At 41.8% G+C, this 21947-nt stretch overlaps 1 protein-coding gene across 2 annotated transcripts in view; it reads left to right on the forward strand.

Moving 5' to 3' along the window:
- LOC113419738 (fatty acyl-CoA reductase 1-like) overlaps nucleotides 1-21947 on the forward strand; it is a 57366-nt gene that overhangs the window by 13799 nt on the left and 21620 nt on the right. The window contains exons 1-6 of one of the 2 annotated variants that reach the window (XM_026679283.2): nucleotides 1284-1378; nucleotides 8570-8793; nucleotides 12496-12671; nucleotides 13171-13350; nucleotides 17261-17438; nucleotides 21025-21069. In XM_026679283.2, the coding sequence (XP_026535068.2) occupies nucleotides 8593-8793; nucleotides 12496-12671; nucleotides 13171-13350; nucleotides 17261-17438; nucleotides 21025-21069 (780 nt within the window). In that variant the 5' untranslated portion in view covers nucleotides 1284-1378; nucleotides 8570-8592. Of the gene's footprint in view, nucleotides 1-1283; nucleotides 1379-8569; nucleotides 8794-12495; nucleotides 12672-13170; nucleotides 13351-17260; nucleotides 17439-21024; nucleotides 21070-21947 lie in introns of those variants that run through there. The other variant, XM_087969544.1, reaches the window with a different exon arrangement.

Below are 21947 nucleotides of genomic sequence, written 5' to 3' on the forward strand. Positions count from 1 at the left end.
TACTTGGAGACAAACTCATATTTATGACGGTTGCAATGTCCCAGGGTCATGGGATCCCGCTTTTGCGACCTTCTGACAAGCAAAGTCAATGGGGAAGCCAGATTCACTTAACAAATGTGTTACAAACTTAATAACTGCAGTGATTCACTTAACGGTGGCAAGAAATGTCATAAAATGAGGTGGAATTCACTTAACAAATGTTTCATTTATCAAGAGATAAATGAATTGGGCTCCACTGTAGTGGTAAATCAAGGACTACCTGTATACACAGAGAGATAGACAGAGAGACAGACACAGAGAGAGACAGAGACACACAGAGAGACAGAGAAAGAGACAGAGAGAGACAGAGACAGAGAGACAAAGAGCAAGACAGAGACACAGACACACACACACACAGAGACAGAAAGACAGAGACACACAGAGAGAGACAGAGAGAGACACACACAGAGAGACAGAGAGACAGAGAGAGACACACACAGAGAGACAGAGATGGAGAAAGACAGAGAGAGACAGAGACAGATAGACAGATAGACAGAGAGAGAGAGAGACAAAGAGTGAGACAGACACAGAGGCAGAGAGACATACACGCAGAGAGAGACAAAGACAGAGAAAGACAGAAAGAGACAGAGAGACAGAAAGAGAGAGAGACAAAGAGTGAGACAGAGACACAGAGACACACACACAGAGAGAGAGAGTCAGAGACAGAGAGACACACAGAGAGAGACAAAGAGTGAGACAGAGACACAGAGGCAGAGAGAGAGACAGAGACAGAGAGACAGAGATGGAGAAAGACAGAGAGAGACAGAAACAGAGACAGAGACGGAGAGACACACACACAGAGAGAGAAGCTGCTGTGTTTGATATATTTTTATGAATGGCTTCAAAATGTAAACAAACTGAATTGACCTCATTATTGCCTTTAGTGTACCATGTTTCTTGAGACTGTGACTGCACTCATCCTCTAAAAGACAGCACTTGACTCATATCCTGTAAGGTACACGCGATTGCAATTGTTGCAAGACTGGTCTGACTTGCAAGTAGCCATTGTTAGGATGATGAAGATCAGAAGGCACATTAGAATAATGATGTAACCTTTCAAAAAACTGATTGATGAAAGCTAATGTCCCAACTAATTGTCTTATTTAAATCCTCTTTTTTCTTTTTTGAAATGCCAAGCATTATGAAATCAAGAATGCCAGAGTAATAGCATCAATGATAATTTTGCTTGGCCACACCTGTTTTTTTATATACATACATATATATATACATATATACATATATATGAAGATTTAGAAACTGAACTGTGGAGAGCACATTACAGATTCCCTCTCATGCTCCCAAGGCACAATACAATTTTTCTAAAAATCACTTATATCTGGTGAGTAAGAGCTCATATGGGGGGAAGGGAGGGTTGCAGGTGTTACAGATATTGAGTTCATCCTCTGGTTGGTTGTGATTTTATCTATCTGTGTTGGTTTTTCTCCATTTTTTTTTTTTGGGGGTGTAAGCCGCTGAGTCATTAAGGAGTTGGAAGGTCTGAGCATAGAAATGGTTCAAACATGTAGGGAATGCTTCCCTGTGAATAGGCTGGAAGTTTTACTAACCTGGGTGAGAAGAAGCCCTTCTCCACTTAAGCTCCTTATTGTATGCAGATTTGCTTCTTGGTACAATTTGAGCTTCTGATTGTCACTTTTAAAGCCTTTCATAGCTTGGACCAGATTATCTGGGGGATTGTCTATTGCTGGTCACATCTACCAGACTCACCAGCGTGGAGAGGCAAGGAATGTTGTGGGTCCCATCCCCTAGGGAGATACACCTGGTGCTCATCTCCATTACAAAGCCGAAGAGCCAGGGCTGTCTGAAGACGTCTCCATGGTCATGTGGCCAGTATGACTACACACCAAAGGCGCATGGAACGCTGTTCCCTTCCCACCAAAGTGGTTGCTATTTTTCTACTTGCATTTTTACATCCAGAGAACTGCTAGGTTGGCAGAAGCTGGGACAAGTAACGGGAGCTCACTCCGTTACGCAGCGTTAGAGATTCAAACCGCCGAACTGCTGACCTTTCTGATTCGACAAGCTCAGTGTCTTAGCCACTGAGCCACCGCGTCCCTTTACAGACCTGCAAAACATGAGGATTGGTTGTATAGTTACTTTGTCATCATCTTCATAACTTGAACAGTTGCTTTACAAAGCAATCATTAAGTGAGGACTATTATGATTATGGGTGGCTGGATGGTCAATCAGATGTTTAGACTGGATCTGGTATTTTCATCTACCTGGGATAAACAGATGTTGATGGTGTTAAATGTACAAAATTTAAAAGTAACACTGGTAGGTTGTTAAAAGTAAACTGTTGTGTTCAATGTGTTACAGATATTCCGGTGCACCATTTGTTGCTGCTTTGTCATGTTGTTGTTTGTAGTTGGTTTGCACAATCTTCTGGCAACAGCTAACCAGGTGGCCTACTGTTTCAATCAACTTCTTTGCAGAGATAGTATTTGTGAAATCTTCTTGTTATTTGCTTTGCCTGCTGCATTTTGTGTCTAGGTATGCTCGTGTGTGCACCAGCCATGACATAGTTTGCTTTGTCACGAGTGTTTTCTGTTCTTTATTTAGCCTTTCTCATGGGTCAGTTTACTCTCTACAGTACTCGGTAAACTAACTCAGTGCATCGTTCTCACTGTCTTTCAGATATTTCTTTTTTCTTCTTCAACCCTGGTATGCTTGCAATATTTCATACTCACCTATTTCCCTTGGTAAGTAGAGCCTGCCAACATCACTGTATGGGTGAAGGGCATGATTCATTGTCATTTTCCTGGTTTTCCTATCCAAGGGATTTTATTCTGTTTGAGTCCAATCCATTATTCCAGCTGTTTTATCTAATGGATGGAATTGCCCAGGTGTTAAATTGCCTTGATGATATTTCCTCCACTGAGTTTGGACTTTAAGATCTTCTTCACTCTCATGATGTATTTACTTCTTGATGTCCATGAGCTTGAAGTTGTCAGCTTGAGGAGTGCCCAGATATTTGCGATCTTCTTTATCCAGATTCTTGATATTATTTCCACGGGACATCTTGATTCCTTCAGCTTTCATTATTTTTCTTCTGTTGATGGTAAGGGTGCCACATTTCTCCATCCAAGCTCCATTGCAATTGGCTGTGCATATGGACTGTGATGAACAGCTATTCTATTGATGATGTTTTTTCACATAGCTTTGGATCGTCCATGTGAATGAATTTGGATAACCTGGCAGATGTTTTGATTTTTTTTTTTTTGATAGCCATGGCCTGACAAAAGAATTGGTGGAATGATAAACAATAGTAGTGACAATGAGTTCCCTTGAAACATTCCTTCCTTGTGATAGACCTTTCCCAGTCTATCACTGTTGACTAACAATGGTGTCTTCCGTTGTGACATGGAACTTTGCACAACTTTCTGGTGTTTCTATTGGCCTTTCTACTGAGCCCTCTTATTTCCAGGCACTTGAGTATCCAATTATGTGGTAGGGAGTCGAATGCCTTATTGTAATCAATTGAAGCTACATTCAGGATGCTCTTCTTTCTCTTGAAGATTTCCAAACTGGTGTTTAGAAGCTTACCTTTTATGGAGATTCTCAGTCCTCCAGGTCATGGTTGCCCCAAAGGTGCTTTTTTCAAGAGGCAACTGGACATTCTGGATTTTCTTTGAAGGCATTTTGCTTCTCATCCAAGAAGCTTCCTCGGCTTCTGAAAAGCTTCTGAGCTGAAGAAGCTTCTTGGATGAGTAGTGAAATGTCTTCAAAGAAAAAACCAGCAAGTCCAGTTGCCTCTTGAAAAAGGCACCTTTGCTTTGGGACAAGCTTAGTTTTTGTTCCCCTGCTGTTTGGGCTGTATTCCTTTCTGCTCAGATGGGGAGAGTTCAATTAGAAACTGTTGGATGCATCAGCTACCACATCACTGAGGAATTTCAAAGTTTTATTTATTTATTTATTTGTTTGTTTGTTTGGTTGGTTGGTTGGTTGGTTGGTTTGTCAAGTGCTTACAAGATAAAAGGTATAAGTATAAACATAGTTATGAATACATGGATACATATAAGAAAAAGAAAGAAAGAAAGAAACAATAGGACAGGGACGGTAGGCAGGTTGGTGCACTTATGCATGCCCCCTACAGACCTCTTAGGAAAGGGGTGAGGTCAATAGTAGACAGTCTAAGGTTAAAGTTTTTGGGGTTTGGGGGAGAAACCACAGAGTCAGGTAGACCATTCCAGACATTGACCACTCTGTTGCTGAAGTCGTATTTCCTGCAGGTCAAGTTAGGTGCGGTTAACCTTGAGTTTGTATCTATTGTTTGCTCTTGTGTGGTTATAGTTGAAGCTGAAGTATTCATTGACAGGTAGGACACTGCAATGTATGATTTTATATACCATACTTAGATCGGACCAAAGGCGGCGTAGTTCTAGATTTTCTAGGTCTAGAATTTCAAATCTGGTGGCATAAGGTATTCTGCAACGAGTAGAGGACTGCTCTTCTTGTGAAATATTTCTGGACTTTCTCAACTGTGTTAATATCAGATACGTAATGTGGGTTCCAGACTGATGAGCTGTATTCGAGTATTGGTCTAGCAAATGTTTTGTATGCTCTAGTTAGTAGTGTAATATTACCAGAGAAAAAGCTAGCTAAGATTAGGTTAACAACTCTTAACACCTTTTTGGGTATGTAGTTACAGTGGGCTCTAGCACTTAGATCATTAGGGATGAGTACTCCAAGATCCTTGACAGAGCTTGGATCAGTTGTTTGTCAGTAGGTCATTGGACTGTAGCTGCCTGGTGCTGCCCCTTTTATTGATTCTTTCATTGTTAGGTAAGTTTTGACAGATATTAATCAATCTTCAATTTCACCTCCTTGCAGTGTGCTGTTAAACTGCTTAAAAATGAGTGGGTGGGGACCAGTTAAGTACCCTGTTTCTCCAACAATACGGCCTCCCCCAATAGGAAGTTCCAGCATATTTTATAGGCATGAAATTAAATTAAGCCCCTCCCCCCAAGTTAAGGACTATATTTAAACATGAGAAATGGGGGGGAATGGTGGGGGGGCTTGCCGTTAGGAAGTACTTTTGTTGCACACCCGGATATGGTGCTGCCTGCGTTGCCCCCGATATGAAGTGCCCCACCAATGCCGAGGTCAACATCCAAGCTGTCGCCACCCGCCCACCCAAAGGTGCAAGCGGGGGGAATTAAGTCACCCCCGAAAAGACAGCCTAGCCATTTTTTCGGGGCTCAAAAAAAATAAGACCCGGCCTTATTATATGAGAAACACGGTATTTCAACCAAAAACCATGAAGTTCATCTTCACCTTGTGCTGACCAGTCTTGATTTTCCTTGCCCTTTTCTCCACCATTTCTGGTATTATTTTATGTTCTTTTGGCCTCTTTTTTTATTCTTATCCAACTCCTTTATCCCAGCTGAATTCTAATTGAATTTCTGTGGATTGTCCCACAGCTGTGCCCAGAACTGCACGATTTCTTCTTTGCCAGATGTTGACTGGTTCATTGCAATCTCTCAATTGATGGATTGATAGAAACTGTTCTAATTCAATTGAAACCAGAAAGTCTGCCTGTAGTGTGTAGTTTGAGCTTTGTATCTGCTGATTTTCTTGGCTGTGGCTGGTGCTTGCTGCTTTATTATTTCCAGTGCTTCCTTGATCTTCCTTTTTTTGTAGATGATGTTTTTTACAAGTATTCTTTGGTCTTTAAAATCAGAATAGAGTTGGAAGGGACCTTGGAGGTCTTCTAGTCCAGGGGTCACCAACCTTTTGGACCGCCAATCTTTTAGACCACCACTCATAATTTTAAATCCTGCGGTCCACTAATATGAATTTTGACTGATGGTGGCTTGCCGGCAGTCCCATATTCCAGAGCTGCAGGAGTCACAGGACTGGCCCTTTGATCATCCCGGAGCAGCTGCTCCTCCACCCAGGTGCACCAGCCTGCCACGGACTGGAGCAGCTGCTCCGGGATGACCAAAGGGCCAGTCCTGTGACTCCTGCAGCTCTGGAATAGGGTACTGACTTTCCCACCAATGTCAGCAAGTCACCCCAGGGAGGATTTCCCTCCCCTGCCATCGGTCTTACCTCTACCAGTAGTTCCAGCTCGAATGGCTCTACTCAAGATAAGGTTTGTGCTTGGCCGAAGAGTGGGGGCCAGTGGGTGGGAGGACTATGTAGGCAGCGCAGCCTTGTGTTCCTGTGCAGCCTGGATTAATTGCTTTGTGGGGGGGTGACATTTATCTGCGGACCACCAAAATTTTCTCACGGACCACCAGTGGTCCGTGGCCCACTGATTAGTGACCATTGTTCAACTCCCTGCTCAAGCATGAGTTCCTATATCATTTCAGACAAGTGACTGTCCGCTCTTCTTAAAAACCTCCAGTGACGGAGCACCCAGAACTTCTGAAAGCAAGCTCTTTCGCTGGTCAATTGTCGTCACTGTTGTGAAGTTTCTCTTTAATCCCAGGTTGCTTCTCTCCTTGATTAGTTTCCATCCATTGCTTCTTGTCTTGCCTTCTGGTGCTTTGGAAAATAAATTGACCCCCTCCTTTTTGTAGCAGTCTCTCAAATACTGGAATATTGCTATCATGTCCACCCCTAGTTCTTCTTTTCTCTAGACTAGCCAAACCCAAATCCTACAACCGTTCTTCATATGTTCTAGTCTCCAGGCCTTTACAACAGGTCTTATTGTTCATCAGCTTCTTTTCTTTGGGCTCTTCTGGCTTGCTTGCATTCGACCATAACCTTTTGATCTTATTTTCCAAACATATCTTTCATTTAGGGGATGCACCACTTGTTTTTGTTTCCCTTGGTTTATATATTTTGCAGCCAAGTTATTCAGTTATAACTCCAGCAATGTTGCACATTAGTTGATTTGAAAACCTCCAGCAACGGAGCACCCGCAATTCTAGATGATTAACTATTTTCCCTATTAGGAAATTTCTCCTTTGTTCTAGATTGCAACTCCCTTGGCAAGTTTCCAACCATTATTTATCTTGCCCTCAGAGGCTTTGGAGAATAGGTTGTCCGCCTCTTCTTTGTGACAGCCCATCAAATTTTGGAAGACTACTGTCATGTTACCCTTAATCCTTCTCTTCACTAGGCTAAAAGGATAAAGGTTCCCCTCGCACATACGTGCTAGTCATTTCAGGTTCCAGGGGGCGGTGCTCATCTCCGTTACAAAGCTGAAGAGCCAGCGCTGTCGTCTTCGTGTTCATGTGGCCGGCATGACTAAATGCCGAAGGTGCACGGAACGCTGTTACCTTCCCACCAAAGAGGTCCCTATTTTTCTACTTGCATTTTTACCTGCTTTCGAACTGCTAGGTTGGCAGAAGCTGGGACAAGTAACAGGAGCTCACTCCATTACGCAGCACTAGGGATTTGAGCTGCTGAACTGCTGACCTTTCTGATCAACAAGCTCAGTGTCTTAGCCACTGAGCCACCACGTCCCCCCCCTTTCCCCCACTAGACTAGACCCTATTCCAGAAACCATTCTTCATGTGTTCTGGAGGCTAAAAGGTATGAAGAACTGTTGCAGGAATTGGACATGTCTAGTCCACTGAGAAGAAGGACTAGGGATGACATGATAGAATAAAATAGAATTTTTTATTGGCCAAGTGTGATTGGACACACAAGGAGTTAGTCTGGGTGCAAATACTCTCAGCGTAAATAAAAGAGAAGATAAAAGAAAAGAGAAGATAAAAGAAAAGAAAAGATACATTCGTCAAGAGTCAAGAATCATCAGGTACGACACTTAATGATAGTCATAGGGTACAATAAGCAATCAAATCATACTAAGAAACAGTCAATATAAATCGTAAGGATACAAGCGACAAAGTTACAGTCATACAGTCACAAGTGGGAGAGAATGGGTGATAAGGAGTGATGAGAAGATTAATAGTAATAGTAGTGCAGACTTTGTAAATAGCTGGATAGTGTTGAGGGAATTATTTGTTTAGCAGAGTGATGGCGTTTGGGGGAAAACTGTCCTTGTGTCTAGTTGTTCTGGTGTGCAATGCTCTATAGCGTCGTTTTAGGGGTGGGAGTTAAAACAGTTTATGTCCGGGATGTGAGGGGTCTGTAGATATTTTCACAGCCCTCTTTTTGACCCGTGCAGTACACAGGTCCTCGATGGAAGGCAGGTTGGTAGTAATTATAATGAAAGCAGTCTTCCAATATTGGAGGGGCTGGCATAAAGAAGAAGTCGGGGTCAACCTATTTTCCAAAGCAGCAGAAGACAAGAAACAACGGATGGAAACTTTGCCTCCAGTAATTATGGGTGCTCCATCACCAGAAGCTTTTAAGAAAAGACTGGACAGCCACTTGTCTGGAATAGTATAAAGTCTCCTGCTTGGGCCAGGGACTGGACTAGAAGACTCCAAGGTTCCTTTCAACTGTTATTCTGTTAAAAGCTCTTGGATGCTACAATTGGAAGATTTAGCAGATTGATTGTATAGATGTCCTGCACATCAGAAGGCTGTTTCAAATGTTGTTCCATAAGATTTGAACATTGAGTGCTGTGATTTATGTACTTTCCTGCTAGATCCTGCCAGCAAGCACCTGGAAATGAAGGACACGGTGTCTTTGGTTGGCGCTTACTACAGTGGGAAGTCAGTCCTTGTTACAGGAGCCACAGGGTTTATGGGCAAAGTGCTGATCGAGAAGTTTCTCCGTTCTTGCCACGATGTGAAAACCATCTATGTGTGTGTGCGGCCCAAAGGTGGGTGTTCCATGCAAACCCGAGTGGAGAATCTGCTGAAATGCAAGGTAAGGAATTCAAAGATGGGAAGAAACAGGTAGCAGCTAGTAGTGTTTTAGTGAGTCAGTCAGTCACCACATTCTTGTGCCTTTGGTGCTGTGGTGAGGAAGCACATCTATCCATAGCAGCAAAGATTAGATTTCTTGGAATCGTGGTTTTACTTCACCCACAACTCGTAAAGATAAGTAGGCTGGGATATGCTGTTATTAAATTTAAATATTCAGAGGGAATGCAGAAGGGAGTAACTGTTGGAATCCATTATTGGAATGGATTTCTATGCAACAACTACAGTAATATTCAGCCAGTAGTTGCCAGTATTTACAAGTTTGGAGCTATAGTGTATATATATATATATATATATGGATCTTTGGTTATTCGGGTTTTCTCCCGCGTAAGATTGGAAGTATCTAGGCAACGTTTCGATGAAGTCTCATTCATCATCTTCAGGCTTCTGTCTTCAGCTCTGTGCTTCTCAGAGTGATGTGAGCTTGCAGCTGCTTCTTCCTTTTAACTGCTAGTGGGGGTGTGACTTGATTGGGTGGGGGCTTGGCTGTGTTCTGATTGGGTGGGGGTGTGTTCTCATTGGTTGGGGGTTTGGCTGTGTTCTGATTGGTTGGAGGTGTGTTCTGTTCAGGTGGGGGCTTGGTTGTGCTCAGGTTGGTCTTAGTTACTGGGGGATTTGAGCTGGTGAGCTGTGATCTTGCTGTTTGGCTTCGAGTTCGTGGTCGTGCTGCATCTTCATGGTGGGGGTCAGTTCGCTTCATTTTTGGCTCAGAGGGGTTTGAAGTGGGTAGTGATGCAGCTGCAGTGCGGCTTCTGGTCTGTGGTCGTGTCTCATCTTCTGTGTGGGTGTGAGTCTGCTTTTTACGTGGAAGTGTGGTGGTGGCATCTTGTGTGGCCCTCATGGGTGTGGGTCTGGTGTCATTCATCATGTTAGGTACTCGTCTGTTCATGAGGGCAGGTTTCCAAATGGCTGGTAAGCGGGAGGTGTCATCTCTTTTATTCATGCTGTGTGGGCGTTTTTCTATCTCTATGGCTTCTCTGATTATTCTGTTGTTGAAGTGTTCGGTTTTGGCGATAGTTCTGGTATTTTTAAAGTCAATCTCATGTCCTGTGGCTTTGAGGTGTTGGACCAGGGAAGAGGTCGGTTCTTCTTTTTTGATTGAGTTCTTATGTTCTTCAACGCGTGCACTTATTCTTCTGTTAGTTTGTCCAATGTATGTGGTGGGGCAGGCGGTGCAAGGGATTTTGTAACTCGATTTTGTCTTTAGGGTTTCTTAGGATGGTGGATATTTTTCTGTTTGTGAAGAATGTTGTTTTAATGTTGTGTTTTTGGAGGATCTTGCTGATTTTGTCTGTAGTGCCTTTTATATATGGGAGGAGGGCTTTGCCGTTCTCTTGTTCTCTGTCTTGGATTTTGGTTGGGGTTTCTTTTTGGATTAGGTGGGTAATCTTCTTTCTTTGGAATCCATTGGCTGTTAGTATGTTGGTGAGAGTGTTTAGTTCGGTTTTTAGGTGTTGTTCATCAGCTAAGCATTTTGTTCTGGAGATGAGTGTCTCAGCTACGGAATTGATCTGTGCTGGGTGGTGGTGTGAGAGTGCATGTAGATAGCAGTTTGTATGTGTTTTCTTCTGGTAGATGGTGTGTCCTAGGGAGCCATTGGTTTTTTTGTATACCAAGACATCTAGGAAGGGAAGTTTATTGTTAGCTTCTGTTTCCATGGTGAATTGTATTTTGGGGTGTAGGCTGTTGAGGTGTGTGAGGAAGTTGTTCAGTTTTTCTTTCCCATGTGGCCAGATTATGAAGGTGTCATCTACGTATCTGAGCCAGAGTTTGGGTTTGTGATTATATTTTTCTAGAGCTTGTGTTTCAAAGTGTTCCATGTAGAGGTTTGCGATGACAGGTGAGAGGGGTGATCCCATGGGTGCTCCTTCTATTTGTTTGTATTTTTGTCCGTTGTAGGTGAAGTATGTATTGGATAGACAGTGGTTGGTAAGATCTGGGATGTGCTGGGGGGGTGGGTTGTATTTGTTTTGGATGGCTGTCAAGGCTTCTTTTATTGGCACTTGGGTGAAGAGGGATATGACATCGAAGCTCACTAGTAGGTCGCTGGGTTGTAAGTTTTGTTTCTTTATGATCTCGATGAACTGGAATGAGTTTCTTACATGTGAGTTGATGGATTCTGCATAGGGCTGTAGTTGTTTGGCGAGAAATTTGGCTAGGTTTTGTAGAGGTGAGCCTATGGAGCTGACTATTGGTCTAAGTGGAGTTCCTTCTTTGTGTATCTTGGGGAGACCATAAAGCTTAGGGCATCTGGATGATTTCTCTCTGGGTATGATTCTTTGCTGGATTTCTTCACTGATGGGGGAGGTTTTTATTTTGGATCTGGTGGTTTTTTCTAGGTAGGTGGTGGGGTCTGTCTTTAGGGGTTTGTATGTGGGGTCTAGGAGTAGGTTGGTTAACTTGGTTTGGTAGTCAGATGTGTTCATAACCACTGTCGCGTTGCCCTTGTCTGCTGGTAGGATTATTATGCTGGTGTCTTCTTTCAGGTTACGTAGTGCAGTTTGTTCTTCTTTGGATAAGTTGCTTTTGGGTGGTTTGCTAGTGCAGAGGATGTTGGTGATTTCGAGTCTGATTCTATTAGCATCATCAGGGTTGGTTTTGGTCAGGCTGGTTTCAACTCCGCATATGATGGTTTCTGTGGGGATGTGTTTGGGAGCGACAGCAAAGTTGAATCCTTTTGAAAGGACCTTGGTTTCGGCTTCGGTGAGGATCTTGTCTGAGATGTTGTGCACTGTTTGTTTCATGTGTGGCTGTGAGGGGGGAGGAGTTGGTTTCTGGCATTGTTGTAGTTTTCTGAGTTTGTTGGTGTGTGTGTCTGCCTTGAGGGTGGTCTGTGTTTCGGCTCTCCAGACAGCGAGTTGTTTGGATTTGTCCCAAAGTAAGGGGTGAGTCTTGTTGCTGAGTCTGAGGTGAAGTGTGAGGAGATCTTTGTTGATTTGGTCTAGGAGAAATCTTTTTGTATGAAGTTCATTTCTAATTAGGGCCAATTCTGTTCTTTTTAGGATGCGTTTGGTGGCTGCTGTGTTGGTGTGGAATTTCAATTGGAAGCTTGTGGGAATTAAATTTTGATCTCGGCAGTTGCATAGGAATGCGAGGTCACATAAAATGGAAGCTCTTTGGACTTCAAGTTTTTCATAAGTCCTGGTCAGATGGTGGGTTTCCTCCCCGTAGAGGTGCAATATTTGTTTTCTGAGGTTCTCGCGGGTATTAATATTAATACCCACGAGAACCTCAGAAATATATATATATATATATATATATATATATATATATATATATATATATATATATATCAATTCTCTTTTGTTCTAAGCAGTTTCCTGTTTGTGTACCCCTATGTAGTTGAACAGTAAAGCACATGGTGACTGTACTCTTTGTTTGCTCTGTAGTACTTTACATAAACTGAATTTCTAATAGTAAGAAGTATTTTTTAAAAATTATATCCAAAGCTAATATATTCCTAAATTAATATTCCTAAATTAATCCATAAATTTGAAATTTCTGCTCAGCAGTCAATTTGGTTCTATCTGCCAGCACTTGATGTTACTATTAATAATGTAAAATAAATTAATTCCTAGTGGAATTCGACTTGAGGAACCAGGAGCATTTTCCTTGTTTGCTAAGTGAACGTTGTCTCAAAATCTAGGTGTTTGATAGAGTTCGGGAAGAGTGGCCCAATTTCCATGAGAAGATTAAGCCCATCAGTGCTGAATTCACCAAGCCAAACCTGGCCATCTCTTCTGAAGACATGGAGGAGTTGCTTTCTGAGGTCAACGTGATCTTCCATTGTGCTGCAACAGTTCGATTTGATGAGCCTCTGAAGTAAGTTCTTCTTCTGTCCTTCATTTTATTGGAAATCACCACTTTGATATAACAACCTTCAGGCCATTCCTGAAGACATTCTCAGAGGGAAAAATTAGTTACCAAGAAAGAGCAATGGATGGTGGGTTGGTTGGTTCATTCATTCATTCACTTCATTCATTCATTCATTCATTCATTCATTCATTCATTCATTCATTCATTCATTTATTAAATAATTTGTAAATTCAACCATGCCAGAGGTATATTTCCAATTTTACAACAGAGACCTTTTGTAAGATGATGTAATTTCCACTTGTGGTTTTCTCCATGCCACGTGAGATACTACTGACACCAAAGCAGTGAGGACAGATTTCCAAATCCAGCACAGCAGTTTTATCTCTGTGAAATTATGTTCCTCTTCAGTGTTTGAAGAGGATCTCAGGAGAGCCAGAAGGATTGGTTTGGACTTCCTCTCACACCAGGTGAACCTCATCCTGGCTTTTTGTGCTTTCCTGAGCAGGGATGCCCTTCTCCTGAATGTCATGGGCACCCAGCAGCTCCTGGGGCTGGCCCACCAGATGAAGAACCTCCAAGCCCTCATCCACGTTTCAACGGCCTTCTCAAACTGTAATCGGAGACACATAGAGGAGGTCATCTATCCTGTTCCTGTAGAACCAAAGAAGCTCTTGGAACTGGTGGCGTAAGTAATGCAACCAGAGGTGTATTCAGCCAGTTTGGACCAGTTCTAGCATGCCGGTAGCGAAAATTTTGAGTAGTTCAGAGAACCGGCAAATATCACCTCTGACTGGCCCCACCCACACGCCCCTGCCCTTTCCTGTCCTATATTCCCTTGTTTTTTTAGCTCAGCTGATCTGCTCTGCAGAGTGGATTGCCGCACCTCAGCTGAGGTAAAAACAGTTCACCTCACCCCCATTGATATAGAGGGTGGTCTTTGAGCCTCGTGGGTGCAAAAGGCACGCTCTCAGAACCAGTAGGAAAAAAATTTGGAAACCCACCACTGGAAGCAACCCTTCCTCTGTTGTGATGTATTTGCAAGTACATTTGAAGCAATAATTGTTGTCTTGTCCTATACACTTTCTTCCAAGAGAGAGAGGATTCATGGTAATGAAGTTCCAGAAATGGACAAGATTTATGTAGATGCCTCACGCAAAGAGTATTGTTACAATGTAGAATAGAATTCTTGATAGAATAGAATTCTTTATTGGCCAAGAGTGATTGGACACCCAAGGAATTTATCTCCGGTACATAAACTCTCAGTGTACATGCGAGCAAAAAGTGATAAATCATGATCATAATCACAAATACAATGATTATATAATATAATGAACTTTGTCCTGGTAAATAGTAATGGAGAAGGAGGAAACACATACTCTGACAAAAGAACATCAACCATCATTGTGTTACCTTCTTGACTCTTTGGACTACAGCGTCAGGCAATCCCAGTTTGCAATAGCAACAGCACCTAGACTCATATACCACTTTGCAGTCCTTTACAGCCCTCTCAAGGAGTCAGAATATTGTCCCCAACAATCTGGGTCCTCATTTTAACCACCTCAGAATGATGGAAAGCTGAGTCAACCTTGAGCCTTGTGAGATTTGAACTGCCAAATTGTAGGCAGCCAGCAGTCAGCAGAAGTAGCCTGCAGTACTGCACTCTAACCACTGCACCACTGCGGCTCCATGGTCTATCAGCTGATAAACAGTGCTCCCTCTGTACCTGGAGCCTATGGGAAGCCTAGAAGTTATATGATGTCATCAGACCAGTGGTGGGATTCAAAAATATTTACTACCGGTTCTGTGAGTGTGGCTTGTTGGGCATGGCAGGGGAAGGATACTGCAAAATCCCCATTCCCTCCCCATCCCACTAACCTGCTTTCCAGCTCCGTTCTCCTGTGCAGGGCAACAAAAGAAAAAAAAAGAAGAGTTGTAAACCTAATCCTGCATAGCTTTTTCTCCGGTAATATCACTCTACTAACTAGAGCATACAAAACATTTGCTAGACCAATACTTGAATACAGCTAATCAGTCTGGAACCCGCATTACATATCGAATATTAATACAATTGAGAAAGTCCAGAAATATTTCACAAGAAGAGTTCTCCACTCCTCTACTCATAGTAGAATACCTTATGCCACCAGACTTGAAATTTTAGACCTAGACAACCTAGAACTATGCCACCTTCGGTTCGACCTATGCATAGTACCTAAAATTATCTATTGCAATGTCTTACCCGTCAATGAATACTTCAGCTTCAACCACAACAATACAAGAGCACACAATAGATACAAACTCAAGGTAAACCGCACCAAACCTGATTGCAGGAAATACAACTTCAGCAACAGAGTGGTCAATGTCTGGAATACTCTACCTGACTCTGTGGTTTCTTTCCCAAACCCCCAAAAGTTTAACCTTAGACTGTCTACTATTGACCTCACCCCTTTCCTAAGAGGTCTGTAGGGGGCGTGCATAAGTGCACCAATATGCCTACTGTCCCTGTCCTATTGTTTCTTTCTTTTTTCTTATTCATATCCATTTCATGTATTCATAACTATGTTTATACTTATGCCTGTTATCTTATAATCGCTTGACAAAATAAAATAAATAAAAAATAAATAAATAAGACCCAGCCGATCATCTCAATGGGAGACAGAGGATAGATGGAGGCAGGGCCAGTCAGAGGCGGTATTTGCCAGTTCTCTGAACTACTCAACATTTCCGCTACTGGTTCTCCAGAACTGATCAGAAACTGCTGAAAAGCAGCTCTGCATCTGACCCTGCAATCTCATATATAGTGTCAATGTGAGAAATGTGAGGTCCACTTGAAAACCTCTCTTAGATTTAACAGAGATTTCTAACTTCCACTTTAGAGGTGAGCAGGAAAATGATTTTTGATTCAAGGTGACCATCAGCAGAATAGGGTATGATTCCATTTGTAGAAGGCCTTTCCGTTTTCTTGTGCTGCAAGACTTAAGCCGATTTTTACAATTCATTTTGTTATCCTTCAACAGACATTAATACTTCATTTCAGTATAAGCTTCTACAGTACCCAACAATTATTCCATTTCGGAACAAACATATTACATCCATCTGTAGAGATTCTCAGTCATCCAGGTCATGTCCCAATTTGGGATGAACACCCTTTGAATGGTGTGAGAGTAGGAACAGATTTCCAGAGGAAAAAAATTGCAGACTACAGAAACCATTTGCATTACTCAGGTTACCCTGAGGACACAGAGAAACCTTCAAGTGGCCTCAACCACCCTCTGAAAGGATGCAAATGACCAGCCGTATGCAAGGAATATAAATCCTTCCATTCTCCACCATCCAGTCAGAACTGAAGAAGCTTCTTGGATGAGAAGTGAAACATCTTCAAAACAAAAAACAAGAAAGTCCAGTTGCCTCCTGAAAAAGCCCCTTTGGGATATTACATCCATTATCTCAAATCTGAGATACATTATTTTTGCATGTTCATGTTCTTTTCCAATGTATTCTTGTCGCGAGTTTATTCCTATTTCAATAGCTTATGGATGATTGTAATGACGTATGATTTTAATTCAGTGGAAGATTTATTGTGCAATTTCTGCATATATGTGTGACAATGTGAACATACACCCCGTGTGCTTTTCTTCTTTTAGTTTCCTGCTTTGGTTTCTTGAATATATGAAAATCAAAACAATTGAAACAAATTACATGGATTTCTTCACATACAGCCATATCTGCTTATTCACTTCTACTTAGTTGCATAAAGGAAGTCAAGCCATGTAACAGAAATTTAACTTTTACAAGGCTGTGCATACGAAAATGCATAAGGAAAAATGTTCGCCTTGCCTCCCCATGGATATTTTTATATTTGAAAAATAACCCTTAGGTGACAGATGGGTCCCCCATATAGCTTTTCCAAGCAAATGTGTATAAAAATACATAAGGATCAGAGGTGGTATTCAGCAGATTCTGACTAGTTCTGGAGAACCAGTAGCGGAAATTTTGAGTGGTTCGGAGAACTGGCAAACACCACCTCTGACTGGTGATTTTACAGTATCCTTCCCCTGCCATGCCCACCAAGCCATGGCCAAAGAACCAGTAGTAAAAAAAAAAAAATTTGAATCCCACTACTGATAAGGACAGATTTAACAGATAAACAGAATTGGAAGGGACTGCCATTTGTCAGAAATGTTTATAACAAAAAATGTTCAAATCTACCCTTGTCCTTAACTCTGTAACTTCCTTCCTTTATAGACCACACAGGAAATATAACCAGATAAGATAATTCTGCTTCATGGTAAAGCTACATTAGCAGAAACGTGCGAGCTGGAAAGTATAGTTCTCCTGCTTTCTCTTTTATAGGCCAAAAAACTAAGGAGGGTCTTTTTAACAGATAATCAGAGTTGGAAGGGACCTTGTAGGTCATCTAGTCCAAGCCCCTGCCCAAGCAGGAGACCCTACACCATTTCTGACAAATGGCAGTCCAATCTGTTCTTGAAAGTCTCAAGTGATGAAGCTCCCACAAGCTGTTCCATTAGTTGATGTTCTCACTGTCAATATTTTTCTTCCCATGCATATCTTTTATGGGTTTTTTTTAATCCCCTTAGGTGGATGGATGGGTCCCTCATTGAAGCGATCACCCCCAATTTGATTGGAGACTGGCCTAACACCTACACCTTCTCCAAAGCTCTGACTGAACATCTGATCCAGCAGGAGAAAGGAGACTTAAATGTGGCCATCGTTCGACCTTCCATCATGGGAGCTAGTTGGCAAGAGCCTTTCCCGGTAAGTAGGTTTGCTCTACCAGTGCTTGGTTCTCATCCAACACCGAGTAAAAGGGTTGATTTAGAACCGTTCTCTGCAAATAAGAATGTCATTTCCCTGCAGGAGGGAAGCCATCACCAATGAACTCTAAAGCTTGGATAATATAAATCAAGATGAATTTGCCAATAACTAATGGAATAATATGAATTGATAAAATTTGCAAATGTGACGGATATAAGAATATATGATTAATGAATATAGAGAATGAAAGAGAATAAAGAGATGGATATAAAGCAAGGGTCTCTAAATTTGGCAAGTTTTAGACCTGTGGACTTCAACTCCCAGAATTCCTGAACTAACCTGACTGGAGGAGGAATTCTGGGAGTTGAAGTCCACAAGTCTTAAAGCTGTCAAGTTTGAAGACCCCTGATATAAAGTAATGTATGAGAATATAAAAAGGGGAATTGGTAATAGATAATGATGTGAAATTAGACAAGAAAGCTGTATCTGTGATTATGGTCATGTTTGATTTAAAATGTAAAAAGCCTGGAACCCCACTGTTCACCCAAAGGTGTATTTAAAGAAATAAAAATAAAACATTACTTGCAAAAATAAACCACCACCACCAATGGACTCTAAAGCAATAGTTTGCCTCCAGAGAGTCAACCTGGATGGGTTTTATCATGATCCAAAGGCCATGAGGTCCAGAGCTGGTGAACCAGTAGCGGAAATTTTGAATAGTTCTGAGAACCGGTAGCAGAAATTTTCAGTAGTTTAGAATATCACCTCTGACTGGCCCCACCCCCATCTATTCTCTGCCTCCTTCCCCTGGAGTGGGGTGGGAATGGAGATTTTACAGTATCCTTCCCCTGCCACGCCCATCAAGCCACACCCACAGAACTGGTAGTAAAAAAGTTTGAATCGCACCACTGATGAGGTCAAAAGAACTCCAGCAAGGTGTGTCACAGTATATTTATGAACTGGAATAGAGCTTGGTAACAAGGTCAGCCAATGAATAGGCATAGCAACTAAATCAGCCAATGAGGATAGTTTGGAAACTGAAACTAGAAGTAGCCTAGGCTGGAAACTGAAACTAGAAGTAGTCTAGGTGTGGCTCTATATTAAGCTCTGCAAGTCTGCAGCTATGTGAAGCTCTGAATCTGTCTATTGAAAATGAAACTGCTTCTCTCCTCTTGCTTGCCTGCTGAACTAAAGTAAAAGAGAAACTAACTTGCTTGCTTGCTGAAGACTGGAGCTCTGCTCTGAACTTGCAACATGTTTCTGTCTGAGTTTGCTCCATGTTGGAGAAATCTACAACTGGTTTGGAAAATCTACTTATTATGTTTATAAAGATGTTTTAAATGAAGCATCAGCCATCTGTGTATATTTTTCTGGCGCTGAATTAACGCTGCAAAACTGAACAAAGTGGACCTCATTCTCAAGGGTTAGATCAGGGGTGTCAAACTCAAGGCCCGCAAGACGGGGTGCTTAAATCTGGCCCATGAGGCCACCCTGGAAACAGAGAAGGACTGGCCCATGGTGCCTCTGCCAGCAAAAACCAAGCACAGGATAATGTGGCCCACCTGAGCTCCTTTTTCAGCTGTGGTGGCCTTCTGCAACCCTCTGTCAGCAAAAACGGAGCTCGGGAAAGGAGTACATGGCCCATCCAAGCTCCGTTTTTACTGGCAGAGTGCTCAGGCCACCACATGTACCCCCAACATGGGTGACATTGAGCTGGCCACACTCACCCTGGCCACGCCCACCCGGCCCCCCGAGGTCAAACACAACCCTGACGTGGCCCTTAATGAAATCGAGCTTGACACTCCTGCTGTAACACTTTCATTAATGGAAACAGAGGAGATAGCTCTCCCATCTTCCAGTGTGACTGTCAGCAGCCCTCTCTTACAGTTTAACTTGGACAAACTGGTCACGCTTTACACAAAAGAATAAACAGACATGAGCCTTGGTGGTGCACTAGTTGGAATGCAGTATTGCAGACTAATTCTGCCAACTGCCATCAGTTCAATTCTCACCGGCTCAAGGTCAACTCAGCCTTCCATCCTTCCGAGGTTAGTAAAATGAGGATTGTTGGGGGCAACGTGTTGACTCTGTAAACTGCTTAGAGAGGGCTTTAAAGCACTGTGAAGCAGTTTATAAGTCTAAATGCTATTTGTTGAGGTAATTCCCTGTTAGGAGAATGAGTGCATACAGGGAGACGTATTAAGAGAAGTGTTTGAATAATACACACACAGCACACAGATACACTGTACAGTAAATGTAGGTTTTTACTTCCAGAAAGGTTTAAGCAAAGTTCAAACAAGCAATCCAAAGTCATTCACATGTAAGATCAGTCAGTTTTTAGTCCAGGGATAATCCAATAACAAATTCCAGTGTCAAAAACAGTTCAGTATCAGACTTACATCAAATCCAGGAATAGCAGTCAATTAGAAGGAATGGCAATATTCTCCAACAGAAGGAAAAACAGAGATTCACTCACTTCACTGAGACTCTTCTCAGGTTTCTGGCTCCATCTTATGGCCGTTTGAGTAACCACACCCAATTGCAGTTTTTAGCATGCTCTTAAAGAGACAGTATTAAAATGTCTATCCTGGTTTATATATTTCCATCCCAAATAGCTGTTAGGTTACTTACATTCCTAACACTATTGCTATTTCTCAGTGCACTATTAACACGATCATAATTGCATGAATCTATGCATCATAACTAACTACTGGCTAGTAATGTTCATAAAATTCTCCTTTCATCTTTTCTATTTATGTACGTGCTGACAATGGCTGAGGTTTTTAAATAAATGAATATTTCAGCCAATTATCTTTTCCCCCCCCTCAAAATTGCTAGTCTACAGTCATTGGCTAGGAAGGATCAATTTTCTTTACTGTTCTATCTGAAAAACTAGCTTGAAGTTTGGGTCCCTTCACCAAAATTCACAAAGAAGCAAATCTGGTAACTTCCATATTCATTTCCAAAGTTTGGGCAGAATTCATGTTTCCAAGTCACCATCGATTTTCTTTTTGGTCCGTTAGCCCTTAACTACTATTAATATCATGCTTGTAACATTTTCTCAATAATGCTATGAGCAGCATAATTCTGCATCAGAACTGTGATTCCCAATTTCGAAAGACACGTGTCCCCCTCCCCCTGAAATGAAATGAGATGTGCCTAATGCTACAGTTTTTCTCATGGTTTTAACATTTTTATTGAGTTATAAAATATTGTAAAATACAAAATACAAAAGTAAATAGAAAAGCAGTAGCGGGGAGGGGAAAGGGGAAGAAAAACGAGGAAAGATAGTGGAAAAAAAAAAGAGAAGGAAAAGAAGCAACGACTTCTGACTCTCTCTGCTTTAGTAAAATAAGACATTAACATGAAATTGCAACTTTTTGCTTTTTACATGATAATATGAACCAAGCGATTTCTATAAAGATCTATCAGTCTAACTGGTAAAACCCAAAGTCAAAGTTTCATTCTTTTCCATTTCAAGCACAAAGTTCAGAAGTGGCCTCCATGTGGAAACAAAAGTACTTGGATTCTTTTCTTTAATTGGAGTAGTCAATGCTACATAGTTTTTCTCTATTTTTATTTTCAGGGTTGGATTGATAACTTCAACAACATAAGTGGCTCCTTTGTCTCGGTAAGTAGAGTAGTGATGGGATTCAAAAAAAATTATTACTGGTTTCTTGGGCGTGGCTTGGTGGGCGTGGTATGGCTTTGTGGGCATGGCAGGGGAAGGTTACTGCAAAATCCCCATTCCCTCCCCACCCCACTAACCTGCTTTCCAGCTCCGTTCTCCTGTGCAGGGCAACAAAAGGAGACCCAGCCGATCAGCTGGGACTCAATGGGAGGCAGAGAATAGATGGGGGCAGGGCCAGTCAGAGGCGGTATTTGCCGGTTCTCCAAATTACTCAAAATTTACACTACTGGTTCTCCAGAACTGATCATAGAACATAGAACAACAGAGCTGGAAAGGACCTTGGAGGTCATCTAGCCCAACCTTCTGCTTGAGCAGGACGGTCTATTCCAAATATGGTCAGAACCTGCTGAATACCACCTCTGAAGTAGAGATGAGATTCAGGTCTCCTGAATCTTAGGGCAGCAAAAGAAGGAAACCACGAGAACCAAAGCTTGAAGCTCAGCTGTGAAGAGATGGTGGCAGAACCCTTACAGAGCATAGACCAATCCAACAGCTCACAACTCTGCCCTTTTAGCTTTTTGAACAATTATATCCATCAACACACTGAAAGAGCAGGTTCTGTGAATGGAAGAAGTGGAAAGTGTTCTTTCCCAGTTCCTTAGTATACAAGTAGTCCTCGACTTACAACCACAACTGAGCCCAAATGTTTGTTGCTAAGTGAAACATTTGTTAAGTGAAATAGAATAGAATAGAATAGAATAGAATTAGAATAGAATAGAATAGAATAGAATAGAATAGAATAGAATTAGAATTAGAATTAGAATTAGAATTAGAATTAGAAATAGAAATAGAATAGAATAGAATTAGAATTAGAATTA

This window comes from Notechis scutatus, chromosome 6 (genome assembly GCF_049901735.1).
Source record: "Notechis scutatus isolate UNSWTSFEM ecotype Mainland chromosome 6, rNotScu1.2, whole genome shotgun sequence".
NCBI classification, from domain to species: domain Eukaryota; kingdom Metazoa; phylum Chordata; class Lepidosauria; order Squamata; family Elapidae; genus Notechis; species Notechis scutatus.